Source organism: Idiotropiscis lumnitzeri, chromosome 4, assembly GCF_059441095.1.
Source record: "Idiotropiscis lumnitzeri isolate Australia: NSW breed Sydney's pygmy pipehorse chromosome 4, RoL_Ilum_1.0, whole genome shotgun sequence".
In the NCBI taxonomy this organism is placed as follows: domain Eukaryota; kingdom Metazoa; phylum Chordata; class Actinopteri; order Syngnathiformes; family Syngnathidae; genus Idiotropiscis; species Idiotropiscis lumnitzeri.
This window is the reverse complement of record NC_142394.1, coordinates 31,239,598-31,255,141: the sequence shown is the minus strand read 5'-3', so window position 1 is coordinate 31,255,141 and position 15,544 is coordinate 31,239,598. Positions and strand designations below refer to the sequence as shown.

Below are 15,544 nucleotides of genomic sequence, written 5' to 3'. Positions count from 1 at the left end.
AAAGCAAACAATCACGATATGACATTGTGGTGACTTGACTCCTGTTGTGTGTTGTTTTTCATTTGATTATAGATTCAAGTTCAGCGAGAAGATTGTGTGCCAAAACAGCCTCGCCCCAATTCCTGGGTAGGCCACATTTTTTTTAATTAAAAAATGACCTCAATTCATTCTTTTAAAGGTCTGCCATCCGAATAGCTATCACTGTCAGCGCAAAGACCTTTGACCTTACCTCGCTCTTGTCGACAGATTTCATACACCGTGTCAGCATCCTCGAAGGTTGAAAAAAGTCCCGAGCCTATTTGGACTCAGTAGATATTACCAGAGGTGGGGGACTCGACTCGCGTGGTTTGACTTGAGTCATCATTAAAGTGTAAGCGACACGAAAAAATATACCCCCCACTTTTTTGTGTAGTGAAGTCAGCCCAAAGTGCTTTTAATTCCAGGTTAAAAACAATGTGTTATTTTTCATCATACTCATGATTAAGGTCTTAGAGCATTTGTAAAAATCGTTTTTTTCACTCTACATTCTCTTAGTAATTTTAGTAATGTCCACTTTAATTTTAATATGCATGTAAATGCGCCCCCCCCCAATTATGTGAAGCACATTGAATTATCTTGTGTATGAACTGCATTACATAAATAAGGGTGTCTTGCCTTGCCAAAAGCTTCTCACGACTGTCCATTCCCCCTCTTTTTTTAGTTCCACCCCCCCAGTCACTGCCATGGCCACCAGTGCGGCGTGTAATGTTAACGAGCTACACGACAAAATGTATGGTGTTTCAAAATTCAGGGCGTTGATTGAAGCCATGGCCAATTTCAATCACATATTTATAAACATAAAGTGGACGTACAATTTGAGGTGTAAAAATGGTTCATCTGACAGCAAACGGCAGGTGTGGAAACGTTGAGGGGCTTTGACGTTTTGACCATCTTGGTTGATGGTCAAATGTTTATGCTGTTGGTTCCCGTGAACTGGGACTCGTAGGATGCCAAGGCCGGGTTGGTGGGCAGGATCTTGATGGGCAGGTCCCAACTGAAGGTGTCCACTTCGACGTGCTCGGCGCCGGCCCACACCGTCGCCTTCGACTCATTCTGATGGACGACGGGGGGCTCGGCGGGCTCCCGAGCGGTAACGAATTCAAAGTGCAGCCGCCACCGCAGGATCACTGGAATGTTAGGTTTTGTTCAGTGGGAATACAATAGCAATACGCTTTGTTCAATTAGCAATTGAGAATAAAAAAACTAAAGACTCACGCCCGATTATAGTGACAATCCAGGAGTAATTGAAGTCCCTGAATTTTTTTTTTTTTTTTTTATAATTGCCTATAAATGCCACAAGATGGCGGTAAAGGACGACTTTTGTCTAACTGAAATTCCTCAACTGATTTAACACAGTTCCTTGGCAGCAGATGGCCTAAAGGTGTCTGGGAAATATGTTGAAGTAAGTTGAGGAGTTTCATTTAGAAAGAAAGTGGGGCTTGGCCACCATTGTGGACCAAAGTGGAAGCAAATTGAGGAGTTTTGTTTGGACAAAGATGGGACTTTGCCTCCATTTTGTGGCATCTTGGTGACAAGGTGGGAGTGAGTTAAGGAGTTTCAATTGGACAAAAAACTATTTAAAAAATGTTTCGTTTAGCATTGTGGTGTCAAGAAAATATAGAATGTTGAATTTAAAAATATTTAGCTGTTTTATGTTCAACTACAAATAAAACAATCAGTCATCGTTTCCAACTTTGATTTTTGATTGCCAAGAACAAATAAAACACGCTTGTGAGTTTTGCTTCACATGTCGACTCACCGACGTCCGTGCTGAAGCCCGGCGTGACGTTAAGCGGAACGGGGAGGGAGAAGTGGCTCGACGCCGTGTGCAGGCACGATTCCAGATGCCGTCCGTGTCCCGTCACGCTGAGAGGCTGGCCGGGGCGCTGCTGGTACTCCTGCTGAATCTCCTCTTCGCTCTGCAAGCTCACTGAATACTGTGTGGGGGGGGGATACAGCTCGTTTTGTGTCAGGAGACAAACAATAATTTGATCCCCTGCTGAATTTGTAAAGTTGTTCATTTCCCAAATTTTTACGGTTGTTTAATTATTAGGGTCCCATTTTACTATATATTTGCAAAGTACCTGTAAACAGGGAATGTCTCCCTCAGAGAAATTAAAAGTGCCAATGATGTCCTCTCCGAGTCTGTACATGGTCTTGAAGATGCAGAACTTTGCCACTTTCCCTCGCATGTTGGTGATGTTGAACATGTCTGAAGTAGGTCACATTTCCACATGGGTACGTACTTCTTTATTCGAACAACAACCAGGATAACTCACGAGGGCAGCGTCTGGACGTGGAGACCATGAGCATGTCGAGGGCTCGCTCCAAAGGTCGCGCATCTCTCCGGCTCGCTTCGTCTTCCTCCAGGAACGGGTTGGAGGGGGACACTTCCTCATCTTGAGTGAATGAGAGTTCAGGCATGCCTGAAAATCATAACAGGGAAAATAGAAGTTACAGAAGGGATAAAGTTTGAATACGGCAAGTAAGGGCAAGAGGAGGAAGAGAAGCTATCCTAGTAAGCTGTAGTATTAGCAGAGTTTACACAGTTGAAGACAAAAGTTTACATTCATTATATAAAGACACAAAAGTTAAACGTTAGCTGGAGAGAAGAAAAACGAGGCCACACCTTGCAGAACTAAAACTCGAAAGGGAACTCGAAGAAGTTTGATGGGAGAGTTGACCCTCTGACACCCGATGGTCAGTTTGTAGACATACTTCACCGCCTGTCCGCGGAAACTGGGAGGACCGTCGACGGGTACGACCTCACTGTACGAATCTGCGATGCCAAACAAAAGCACATCATAAAATATTGTTACAGTGTTGTCATTTTTAATCACACGTTGACACACAGGTTTTGCTTTCTCCTGGATCCAGACACAGGTCACAGAATAGGATTTTGGGTGGAGTGTCCAGAACACATTGGCCTCGCTCTCCTGGTGAAGACGGTAAGATGTGAAATTAGATTTTTGCATGATACAGGAAACCATACAACGCCATTTAAATCATCACTCACTGACCTCTGCTTGGAATGAGGACTGTGTCGCTGTCAGCCTGGACGTCCTGCTTGTTGCCCCGGCTTGGTAGACTCACTCTGTTCTCGCTGGCGTGAAACTGGCAATGGATTTGAGCGCTGGCCCACGCCAACATCTCACTGGGACACAGTGCAACAAAACCAAAATTTAAAATTTGAGGCACACCGTGCATTTGGTATGTGGTTCTTCAGTCACGTCTGATTGTGTAAAATAAACACATTGCTAATACAGTTTGTGCGCTAGCACAACTGATTCTGGAAAGATTAAACTGACATAGCAACACACATAATGGAAGGAAGGAATGTAGCTCGGGTAAACACTATAAAAGGAAGAGAATAGACGGTTGGGATTTAGGAACATTATAATGTAGATTGTAAAAGTAGCTCACGAGCAACATTAGAATGTAGACTGTAAAAGTAGCTCGTGCTCGTGAGCCAACATGCCATTGAAGCCTGGGGGGGGTTTCATTTACCTGCTTGCAGAAGTGGAAAAGTGGGACATGGGGTTTCTGAAAGTAATGAGACACTCCATGAGCTCACCGGCCAGAAACACGGGACCTCGAGCCATGGAAGCCACCACCTCGATCATCTGAATGTGAGAACACGACAACGTAGAATGAAAGGAAACCACAGAGTAGTACCTCGACCCTGTGCGCGAAGAATGCTAAGCTAAACGAAGCTAATGTTAACATCCAATTAAATTAAACACGCACCTTGTCCCCAGTAGAGGCTCCGTCCGGACAATATAAGTTACTTTTTGTCCGACTTACAAAGCGAAGGCAATGTTATTTTAGTACATTATCGTACTTTGGTCTTAGAAACAGTTTTCATGCGGCGCTAGCTAGCATCACTAAGCTAGCAGCAGTCGGTAAACAAAGTGTGTCGGCGAGGACGACCAAAAGCTAATCATGGACAAACAAACTATTGGTAGATGAAAGTACAAAAAATACGATAGAGTTTATGACTTCTAAAAAATGCAAATTAATTAATACGCCGCACTTGTAACTCTATCCCACTTTTAAGTAATTTAGAAAACAAAAACACGGGTAAAATGAGAGCCCAGCTTTTGGTTGGCCATCCAAAAAGATCACGTGGCACACACTTACCAGGCGGCATGTTGCTATGGTAACTGTAGGGGTGTCACATTTTTATTTATTTGTTTATTTTTATCCTCGGGCCATTAAAAGCGTATTCAACGTTGCTTGGTATAAGATAGGTTTAAAAACTTATAAGTTATGCTTGTGATAATACCAGTCGTCGATAGAAGATGATGACTCGTATGACTAAAAGCTCTTCCGCCCCCCCCCAGTTTGACTCCAATATGGTTTAGTCGATTGTTGGTGGTCTCGGCTTCTTGCTCGCTTCAGATACGATTGTGACTTCCTGACCGTTTCACCGAGTTGTTCTCTGCATTGATCCTTTTATGTTCTTCTTAAAGGTACGTGCGTCTTTTATTTCTTATAAAGTACGCGTAATTAAAAAACGCATTTGTGGTGCTGCTCTTACGTGCTAATTAATAGCTGCATTTATTCGAGTCTTAATCAATGCAGACTGACAGAAGCGTTTTTTCTTAATTTCATTTTAGGAGTCACCGATCCGCGTCGACGATCCCGCGAACGAACATTTGTCGTCCAGGCTGCACAAAGAAAGCTCGGCAAGTAATTGTGGATTTTAATCATTCTACTATGGCGCTGGGGCCTCCAACCTAAAGGCTCGGTGATCAGCTTTTCGCCCCTGACCCAGTAACCGTAACGAGTGCAAACCGGTTGGCGTGTCAGAAGAATCACGCCGATTCCATGATAAATACTCCGCCTTGCCGAAGGGTGGTGACAGCTTCCTTTTATAGCCAAACGCTGCTTACTGCTCTAGCTAACTTCAACATCATCAACATCAACATCAGCAACAACAACAACCTACCGCCAAAATGACTGACGATTGGGGTGAGCGATCCTCGGCGGAGCTCATGAGGAGGTACCTGCCCACGGAGATGGGCCATGGGGTACCAACAGCTGGCTGGCGAATCTGTTTGGCCCATGAGTTCAAGGAGAAGAGGAAACCTTTTCAAGCAAAAGATGTGTCCTTGGCTAATATTGTGGCGCACATTGGACTTGGGATCAGGTGATTTTTATTTTTTTAATCTTTTAAATATCATGAGATCTGCAACAATTCATCGATAACTAATTATTTATCACATGGATGGACAACTCTTTAAATAAGCAAGTAATCACTTTGAAGTAACTATTTTTCTAAGGGTTGTCATGGAAAATGTGCTTTGAAATATGGAAGCCGTTGAAAAAAAATATTAAATGAGGGAAAGAAAAAAAAATCAGCAGCAGCCGGTAGAATTGTCTGTGATCTGCGGACTCCCCCTTACTTCTTCACTTTTGTGATTGGGCTGTGGTCATGCAGAATGTAATTCCCCGCGTCTCACCAAATAAACAAGAGGAACCTGCTCCCAAGATGGCTTAACTGCATGTTATGTTTAATTTGCTCTCTGGGGGACAACACTTGCTTGTCCACAGGGCGTGATGGCTTATGTCGCCACGGCAACAGTTAATAATCATTGCACCAGTGGCCGGTTGTTTGAAGAGGGGGACACTGTGGCCAAGGGAGATCAATGTCAATGCTGCTAATTTGGCCACTTGTCTTGAATAGATGTCAATGATGTGGTGGTGGTAATAATAATAATAATAATAATAATAATAATAATGGGTCGATATTAAAAAAAATAAAAAACGTGACTGTTCGGGGCACTGAATCGATTGCCTCTTATCCTGGCATTTAGGCAGCTCTGGCCTGAATGTTTGTGAACCCAATTACAGTGGTGTGTTTGTACATTTTTTATTTTTGCTTAAACTGCATGCACAATTCGAGGTGCAGTGCAAGGGACCTAAACTCACTTCTCAGCAATCAGCAGTTTAGCAGATAGCGAACAATTAAAAAAAAAAAAACAGGCTTCAAGATGTTTAGCGCCTCTCCCAGATGAAGGATATTGACATTTTTAAACGAGTGACAACCCATTGACCATATTTAAGGAAACAAATGAATGGCTTATTTTAAAGCTGACCAGCAATGCCGAAGCCATAGACAGGCTAACAAAATCATCAGCGTTAGTGTGTCGTGAGCCTCGCAACATGTGTCGACGACAACACTCACAGGCATGTATTCTTGAAAGTTTTCATCTGCGTTCACGTTGAGGTTTGTTTTCAGTGAGGAGCAAGATTAAGATAATGTATCGGGGTCAACGTTTGAGGCTCGCCGTCCTAGATCCTCATTGTCGCCGCTGTCCTCGACCGACCCTGCGGACCAACAATCGGCGTTACTCGCCACGGCCTCGCATGATGAGGTCCAACTGATCCTTTTTTGCGCATGGGTGGGCCGTCATTGTTTTCTCTGGCAGTCACTTGCAGCATAATTGATTAAAAATCAGAATCACGCTTGGGCTTGTCTCATGTCGACCTTAACCTTGTAGCTGCCGGCTCTTTTACTCTCCTCAATACGAGGCTGTTCTTTCCCACATGTCAGCGCATTACAGTAAATTAGTCCTGTCGTGCCTTGAGTTCAAAGTTGAATTTGTTCCATGACCACAATTGTATTTCACAACATTCATATCGCAAATCACGCTATTCATCTGTTAAGGCCTCTCTGAAAAAAGAAAAAAAAATCTATTTGTGAATGCTTGAATTCATTTGATTGTACTGTTCCTTCTGGTGTGCCTGCTTTGGCCACCGGGGGCAGTATAATATTTCTACAGACAGTTAGTCGGCACTAATTTAATAGTGAGTGTAGGGGCCGTACAGTGTTGGGTGGTTTTCTTTTGTTGCAATGCATGCTCGTGTGTTGTGCACACACTCCACTTTATGGTGATATCACAGGGGGTAGTGGTCTTCGCTTATTAGTAGTTGCACTCACCTGTGGGTAGTTGTTGTTTGGTTCTGGATCGTGTGGTGGGGTGAGCAAGGGGAAGAAACCTTTTGCTGACCGTACAATTCAGCGTAAACTAACATCGACGTGTCCTGAACCGGAGCATAAAACAACCGTGGAACATCGGCCAACTCTTGTTGCGGAGAAAGAGAGAGAGACAGCAGAGCAGCCAAAGAGAGCGACAATGACAGACAAGTGCGTGCCTGTCATTTGCTTCCGCGATGGACAGTCAAGCCAGTTGGATGCGCGTCATCAATGTTTTCCACCCCCCTTGTCTTAGCCCGCCGTGGCGTCATTTAAGTTGGACGCCACAACAGTGAGTCAGCAAGCTGCAATCATGTCAGCCATTTTTCGTCGAGGATAAAGAATATATGCCTGTGCGTGTTGTGATATATGGCCTGTCCACCGTTTGCGTCCAAATACTGTCAGGTTTAAAAAGGTCCTGACGCCTTCTTAGACTGAATTAAATGCAGAGAACCAGAGGAATAACCAGGGAAGGTTTTGTCTTTTCTCCATTGCGGATGGGAGGAGAAGACAGGAGGTGAAGTAGGCGTCTTGCCAGTTCAATCTCCCGCACTCTCACTGACTTCTTCGACCATCCCCGTGGACTTTTATTCAGAGGAAAACTAAACTTATGGAAAGTGAAACTTAAGCGTGTGGGTGTGCCAGTTGTGCGCATGTGTGCTGAAGCAATGATGTGCGTGTCTGTGTGTGTGCGTGCAATTATTATTGATACAAATGGTGTATAAAAACATGATTAAAAATACACAAACTATTTACATACTCTCACAAATACTCGTTGTTGAAAGGCAATTATCAACGTCGGTGGGGTGTTCTATTGTCTTAGCATCACGCTCGTGGCGGCATTTTGGCACAAAATTCTCTTGGATTTATGTTGAGTTGAACACCCAATTTCAACTGGTGTGGCAGGAGTTGTTCTTATTCGAAGAATTGTTCACTGTCTTCCAAACTGCCGCATAGGATGAGATGAGCAATTGTTTATTTTTTTCAAATTGCATTTTACATTGCGATGTCGATTTGAATGAATTGTTCAGCCCTCGTAGGTTTCACAACCCAAATCAGCGCTGTCGTGTTGCAGTTGTTGTTGTTGCTGTGCTGTCGCATTTTTGTCACGTAAACCATGTGCGCATCCAGGTATCTAAAATGGTGGTACAAAAAGACGCAGGTGGAAAGGAAGGCGCCTTTCATCGACATGTTTCGTGCACAGCCTTTGCGGCAGATTTACGGTGAGTTTGTACCGCTTAAATTCCCATTTCTTTTTCATGCATTTTCCACTCAACTGGAGTCACTGGCCCGTTCGGCAGGTGCGCCGCTCGGAGGTATCGGAGGAGGCACCGTCACCAGAGGCTGGCGAGGTGAGTTCTGTCGCTGGCAGTTGACGCCTGGGATGTACCATTACAAGACTGTCACGGCTAATCAGGTACGCCGCTTTCTGGAAAACCATGAGAGAATAATCGTGAACTTGACTGCCGACGCTGCGAGTAATGCGCAAATGCGCTTGTTTTTCGTTCTCAGTTTACTGTTTGTTTGCGCCGTGGGGGCCAAACGGTTTACCAACAAGTGCTCTCTGTGGATCGCCCTCCCACGCTGCAAGGCTGGAACTGGGGCTACTGCGGCGAGTACGCCTTTTATCACGCCCTCTACCCTCGGGCCTGGAGCGTCTACAACCTCCCGGGGCAAAACGTCACACTCACATGCAGGCAGGTTTCGCCCGTCATGCCGCACGACTACCAGGTAAGCAGCGACCGACTTGCGTGCTTTTGTACGGCTGAAGCATTTTGGGAAAAGACTGCATTGCGAGTTTTCCGACAGAAAATGTCATTTCCGTTGAATTCGCCATCGGTGCGATAGTCACATTTTCACACGTGACAGAGAATTACATTGTTCCGTCCAAACCTTAAAAAAAAAAAAAAAAAGGAACGCACGGACACTTGAGAGGCCGTGTGAGGGAGGCAATCCTTTTCCAAGGTTTTTAAAATGCTGCAACATAGCAAGACTTGCTGCTTTCTGTCATGTAGAATAAATATGAAAATGAATGTGTAGACAAAAATGTTTTACATTTTGTAATAATGCGTGTGTTCTTTGTACATAAACGTAATTTTTATTTTTTCATATTTATTCAACTTAACTGCTTCAAACAATGACTTAGCGATATGCTTTATGAACTGAATCCCTTCAGATTCCGAATGAGTTATTTACATCAATTTGAAAGGAAAGTATTTCTTGTTCCAAAGGTCAGAAAGTAAAGTTGTGTCATTCTCTTCTCTCTGATTTTCATCCAAACTGCATTTTCATGTAAACATGTCAGATGGAATGAAAATCAATTTAACTGATCCCCCCAAAAAAAAAAACTTGGCAAAGCTCAAATCTCCAAATTCAGTACTCTGCAAATAAACGCAAACATTGCTGATGTTACCTTTGACCTCAAGTTCTTTGTCATGGCTTGACAACCGGCGTCATTTGCACTTTTTGAGCGTGCACGAATGATGTCGTGGTTATCTTGTTTTATCTTTAGCTACTTATTAATCCTCACGCCAATCTTCCGTTGATGTCGTTGTAGCTGGCTGCTATCGACCCCAAAGCGGTTCTCGCCAGACTTCTGTCAAAAGCCTTTTGTACGCTCACGCACTAATTTTTCCTTCCTGCTCTGCATTTCACTTTAGCTATTAGCATTAGCTTCTCCAGCTTCTCGTGTTCTGTCTGCATGCTTCGTTTGTTCGCTTTTAGTGATTGCGCTGCGTGTTTGCAGTTCATCTTATTTGCCGCCATGGACGCGAGGATTCGTGGAGTGGATCCGCACCGCGCAGACATTTATTTGTACAAAGCTAGTTAGCTTAGCACCCAGAGTTTTTCAGCAGCCGGCCTTCGGCGGACGCAGCGTGTCAGTTTGAATGGCGTGGACGAGACGCTTTTTGAACCTCTCGGAGCGGATTGGTTCACGTGACCTGTCCACCGGCAGCATATTGCTTGAGATTGCTTCCGAGTTTGACAAGAGCGCTTTAAAAATCAAAAACACACAGCCTTGATGATCCCCAAATCAGGATTGGTGGCAAAACGCAAAATCTTTGCACCCCAATTCCCGAAAGTAGCTTCTCCTTTTTGTCAGGACTCCTGTTTGCCGGTGGCCGTGTTCATTTGGGACGTGGAGAACAAGAATGACTTTGCTCTGGATGTCACCATCATGTTCACGATGGTCAACGGCTCCGGGCACAAGGACGACAAAGGTGGGGGTCACTGGAATGAACCGTTTCATCTCGAGAAGCTGGGTGAGGCCGTGTCTGGAGTGTTGCTGCATCATTCCACCACAGTGAACCCTTACACGTTATGCATCGCAGCTCGAGAGCAGGTTTGATATTTATCTCAAGTGCATTTTTGCACCCGGGAATTCCATGTTAGTGTCTTTTTTTTTTAATCTTTTCAGGCCAACCGGGAAGTCAGCCATCAGACTGCGTTCAGTCCAAAGGGGACCTGCTGCAACTTGTGGAGTGACCTCATCGCTGATGGACGCCTGGACTCTCCCGCAGGTCAGCATCACTAAACTCGAGTGAGATGAAGAAGAATCACCAGGCCAAAGATGCGTCCTCTGCGTTCGACCTCGCAGGTTCCAGCCCGCCGACGCCCAAAGGAGAGAAGGTGGCAGCGGCGCTGGCTGTTGGCTGCTCCGTGTTGCCACAGGGCCAAAACACCCTGGAGTTCTGTCTGGCGTGGGACATGCCCAAAATCACCTTTGGGTCTCGCGAGAGGCAGCACCACAGGTAACAAAGAGAAATGCACGACCACGCTCAAAAAAAACCTTGGGTCAAAAATAACCCAAATTGGGTAAAAAAAAAAACTTAACTGCCGGGTTAAATGAAGAACCCAGCAAACAAATTCAAATTGGGTTTGGCTTGTTTTCTGCAAACGAAACAAGTCCGAACATGGGCTTGTTTTGCGTGTTTTGGAGTGAAACCGATAACACAGAAAGGCCTCTGGTTCTGGTTCTGCTTCCAGGCGGTACACTCGTTTCTTTGGGAGCAAAGGAGACGCGTCGCCCTCACTCAGTCACTACGCCCTGACGCACTACAAACTGTGGGAGAAGAAAATTGAGGCGTGGCAATCGACCATACTGCAGGACAGGTACTTTTCGTATATTAAAAAAAAAAATAAAAATCATCTGCTAAAGAAGTCTTATTGCATGTATCCCACCTCTGCTAATTGAGTGTTGTGTAAAGTGATGATGCGCTTGGCAATAAACGCGTAACGTATATTCTACCTGTAGTTCTCTCCCCTCGTGGTACAAGTCAGCCTTGTTCAACGAGTTGTACTTTGTGGCCGACGGCGGGACGGTTTGGACGGAACTGCAGGAGGACGCCGACGTCAGCGGCGGAGTGCGCAGTAAAGACGGCGGCCTGCCCGCTCAACCGGCCGTCATTAAAGAGTACGGCCGCTTCGCCTACCTCGAAGGTAAGCGGAACGCAAGTCACTCGAGCCACTTCGCTTTGCACCAAATGTGTAATGTGGCACGCTCGCTTTTTGTCTCTCAGGTCAAGAGTACAGAATGTACAACACATACGACGTGCACTTCTACGCTTCTTTTGCACTTATCATGCTGTGGCCCAAACTTGCCTTAAGTGTGCAATATGATATTGGTATGATATTTTTCTTTTTGGGTGAGAGGCGGTGACTGTGAGATCTAGCTGGATTCCCTAACGTCAATCTCCTCTCAGCCGGCAGCGTGGTTCAGCAGGATTTAACCGAGCGCTTGCATCTGATGAGCGGCCAGTGCGCTGCGGTCAAGGCCAAAAATGTGGTGCCTCACGACATCGGAGATCCAGGTACGCCGAGGGAGGGCTGTGGGATGACGGGAAAATATTTGACACCTTTCAAAAATAATGAATGACCCATATTAAAATACACTTGCGTCGAAGGTCACCTTTAACACGGTGGCAAAATACCCCAAATTTAAAAAACTAAATAATCACTTGTGTAACACACAATTTACACAAAATTGCATTTAATTACTTAAAAGTTAAGAACAACTAACTTAACAAATGTAGTCTACTGGATTTAAAACAAAACAAAACAAAAAGACACTTTACCAGTATGTGCCACTAGGGGGAGCCTGTGCACCACATCCCATTTTGAGAATCCAAATAAACCACATTCTGAATGAGTTTTCATCATTGGAAAGTTGGAAAAGGCTCGTATGAATGTTCCTTGTTTTGTAGACGATGAGCCGTGGCAAAGGGTGAACGCCTACCTCATTCACGACACGGCCTACTGGAAGGACTTGAACCTGAAGTTTGTCCTGCAGGTCTACAGGGACTATCATCTCACCCAGGACAGGCAGTATCTGCAGGACATGTGGCCCATCTGCCAGGTACAGCTTTGCGGTTGTTTTTTTTTTGCCGAGGATTGATGGGTGCTCGCTCTGCTAGGCAGTGATGGAGTCGGAGCTGAAGTTCGACCTGGACGGAGACGGCCTGATCGAAAACTCTGGCTTTGCTGATCAGACTTATGATGGCTGGACCGTCACTGGACCAAGGTCTGCGGAGACTTCTTATCTAATCGACACTAGCCGGCTTTTAATTCCATCCAGCAAACGGGGACATGTCAAATCTATTGGGGGAGGGGCGAAGGAACGAAGGGAAGGAAATCCCGATAGGAAAAGCGTGACTCGTGTCAAAACAGGAAATCGGGGGTTTCCAGCATAGACGGATGAAACATTCAAATGTAACCTAAGCGTCGTCACATGTCAAGATGGTCGCCTGCGTCCTGTTGTGCGTTGCAGTGCGTACTGTGGCGGGCTGTGGCTGGCGTCGTTGTACGTCATGTGCAAAATGGCCGCACTGCTCGATAAGGAGGAGGCGCAACAACACTACAAAGACATCTTAGACAGAGGCCGCGTCGCTTTTGACCAACTACTGTGGAACGGTAAGACCCAATATCTAGTGAGCCCTGACTAGTCCCAGGCGCGAGGACTCAATCCCTGATGGACACCTGGCTTGCATTGAAAAATTCAAATTGCCTGTTTTTTTTAAAACCACTGTGATGCTAAAGCACTTTGAACTTGTTCTAACCAGTCCTTCAATAATTTCACATTTAGGCAAATACTACAACTATGACAGCAGTGGCAGAGACCTCTCAAACAGTATCATGTCCGACCAGTGTGCTGGCCAATGGTTCCTGAGAGCGTCTGGGCTCGGAGAAGGCGACTTCCAGGTAACTAACTTACTGCAAAATGTTACGGAAAGGTGTTTTTTTTTTTTTTGCTAACGTTTTCATTGTGGTAGCAATATGAAATGTCCCCCCCCCCCCCCGCCTTCAAATTATATTATTTAACCTCAAAAATGTTTTTTTTAATGTATTTCTCAGGACTACTTTTGTTTCTGTCTTATTGCTAATAATAATAATGCATAGTCTTTCTGCATCAAATGCGTGTCATGTATTTGCTCCATTGGAGTGCAGTAAGCCTCTTTTGGAAATTTAAAATGAAATTGCTCCCCTGTCCAAAAGGTGATGCATAAGATAAGTGGGAAAAAAAACCCAACATTTTGAGCTTGGAATGAAACCTATTTTAGACCAAAATGTATGATTCCATTTAAGCAATGAGACAATTTTAAAATGTCGTTTCAATTTGCCAAAGGTTTTGCCATTTTGATGTCGACATTATATTGATAGAGTTTGTGTTGGAAATCAAAAGTGTCAATTTGGTGATTCCACTTCCTCTCCCCATCCAGGTTTTTCCCAAGGAAAAGATCCGAGCCGCGTTGCAATCGGTTTTCGACTTGAACGTGATGAGCTTCGGCGGTGGTCAGATGGGCGCTGTGAACGGCATGCGGCCCGAGGGCGTGGCCGACCGCTCCAGCGTCCAGTCGGACGAGGTTTGGATCGGCGTGGTTTACGGACTGGCCGCCACCATGATCCACGAGGTAAAAGCCGTAACGTCCGTAAATAAAGCAGTCGACAGTTCATGTCGTGATTTAATGCAACAATCCAATCCAATCCACTCCTTTGAAGAGACATTTTTATTCTCTAGCTTTCCACGCAACTTTCTGATGTCTACAGTTTATGTGCGTTAGTAGTATCATTAATTTGTATTTTAAATGACTGCTTTTTTTTTTTTTTCACTACCATCATAAGTTATACACTGTTAAGCGCTTTGTAACAGCTGTTGTGAAATGCGCTACACAAATGTTGTTATATTGTATTACACGCGCAATGGCAAAAATAGTGACCATATCTGATATTTGATTGTTTTTCTTTCCCCACTCAGGGTATGTTGGCGGAAGGTCTGCGCACGGCAGAGGGTTGCTACCGCACGGTTTGGGAAAGGCTAGGCATGGCCTTCCAAACGCCCGAAGCCTACTGCGAGAAGGGCGTCTACCGCTCGCTGGCGTACATGAGGCCGCTCAGCATCTGGGCCATGCAGCTGGCCCTGAACCGTTCGCGTGACGACCGACAAGCGGGGAGCGGAGAAGGTGCAAGTCAATGAGCTGCGTCGTGGTACCTATTTGAAGTCCACACTTGGATCCGTTATGTTTGTTTGCAGGCTGCAGATCGTAGCGTTACTTGAATTTTGTTTTTCTTTTGTCTTTACAATGCCGTGCTGCGTCAACTAGGAGCCCGTGTGACTTCTGACAACACCTTGTCAATTTGCACACCCCATTTGAGTACTGTTTATCAGTGTCTTAAAACAGTTGCTTGCGAATGGTGCATTCAAATAATCTATAGTTATTTGATTGCAGGTCGAAGTAACATAAAATGAGAAACACATTTTTCTCCTTTTTTATACAGAATTTGGTGCCTTGTTGCACATTAACCATATTATTGTAGCTGAAGTTCTGTTTTCTAACACTCATGACAATCATGAATAAATCACTGTATAGAAGTCTAGTATATACCTTTTTTGTTGTCCTTAAAACCACAAGCAATTGGTCAGTTTTGGTTGTTGTAATACAAGCAGGCGTGCAGCAGAGGGCGACACGTGCTCAATTCTAGAACATTGAGCAGAGTTTGCCCGAAGTTTCGTGTACAAGTAAAAAGCGTACAAGTTGTACCACCAGAAAAAAAAGAAAGGTATTTCTAAGCGTAACATTAAAATGCAAAACCATTTTCATCAGAAATAAGGCACGGATTTTAATATTGTAAGCCACTGTAACATAATGCACACTGTGATGATTAACACTGCACCTAAATATAGAAAAAAATCAATTCTAATGGATTCCACGTTAGTAAAAAGAATGTAGCTGTGAAAGTATTTGAAAAGAAATGGCTCTAAATGATTACATGCATGTCAAAGTTAAAGACTGCACTTAAAAGTCCTGAATTAAAGAGAATGTTTCAGCCACTGTAACGTTGTGCGCATTTTGAAGTATATTCGATGATTCTTTGCATAACAAGAGAGAAGCCACTAACTGAGGTGGCGTTTCCCAAACCAATTCCTTCTAGTCACATTGAAGACAAAAAGGTAGCACAGAATAAGAAACCTTCTGCTATCTAGTGGCATACCAGTTCTTTGCCCTGTTTGTCATTATACGTCGCTTG

The 15,544-nt window shown here is 44.6% G+C and overlaps 2 protein-coding genes across 2 annotated transcripts; one reads left to right on the top strand and one right to left on the bottom strand.

The window, feature by feature from the left end:
* Window positions 1–391: 391 nt before the first annotated feature.
* Window positions 392–4,173, bottom strand: rgp1 (GP1 homolog, RAB6A GEF complex partner 1). The gene is made up of 9 exons (XM_088293886.1): window positions 3,787–4,173; window positions 3,547–3,662; window positions 3,060–3,193; window positions 2,892–2,975; window positions 2,669–2,818; window positions 2,319–2,465; window positions 2,124–2,251; window positions 1,799–1,976; window positions 392–1,166 (listed from the first exon to the last, which is right to left on the bottom strand). The coding sequence occupies exons 2-9, from the start codon at window positions 3,660–3,662 to the stop codon at window positions 943–945; spliced, it is 1,161 nt and encodes a 386-aa protein (XP_088150012.1). The 5' UTR covers window positions 3,787–4,173; the 3' UTR covers window positions 392–942.
* Window positions 4,174–4,404: 231 nt separating this feature from the next.
* gba2 (glucosidase, beta (bile acid) 2) lies at window positions 4,405–14,893 on the top strand. The gene is made up of 18 exons (XM_088294584.1): window positions 4,405–4,511; window positions 4,659–5,191; window positions 8,153–8,244; window positions 8,323–8,438; window positions 8,534–8,752; window positions 10,125–10,364; window positions 10,440–10,542; window positions 10,620–10,773; window positions 11,009–11,134; window positions 11,277–11,461; window positions 11,542–11,646; window positions 11,725–11,832; window positions 12,226–12,377; window positions 12,436–12,542; window positions 12,789–12,931; window positions 13,104–13,219; window positions 13,738–13,929; window positions 14,274–14,893. The coding sequence occupies exons 2-18, from the start codon at window positions 4,998–5,000 to the stop codon at window positions 14,490–14,492; spliced, it is 2,571 nt and encodes an 856-aa protein (XP_088150710.1). The 5' UTR covers window positions 4,405–4,511; window positions 4,659–4,997; the 3' UTR covers window positions 14,493–14,893.
* The last annotated feature ends 651 nt before the right edge of the window (window positions 14,894–15,544 follow it).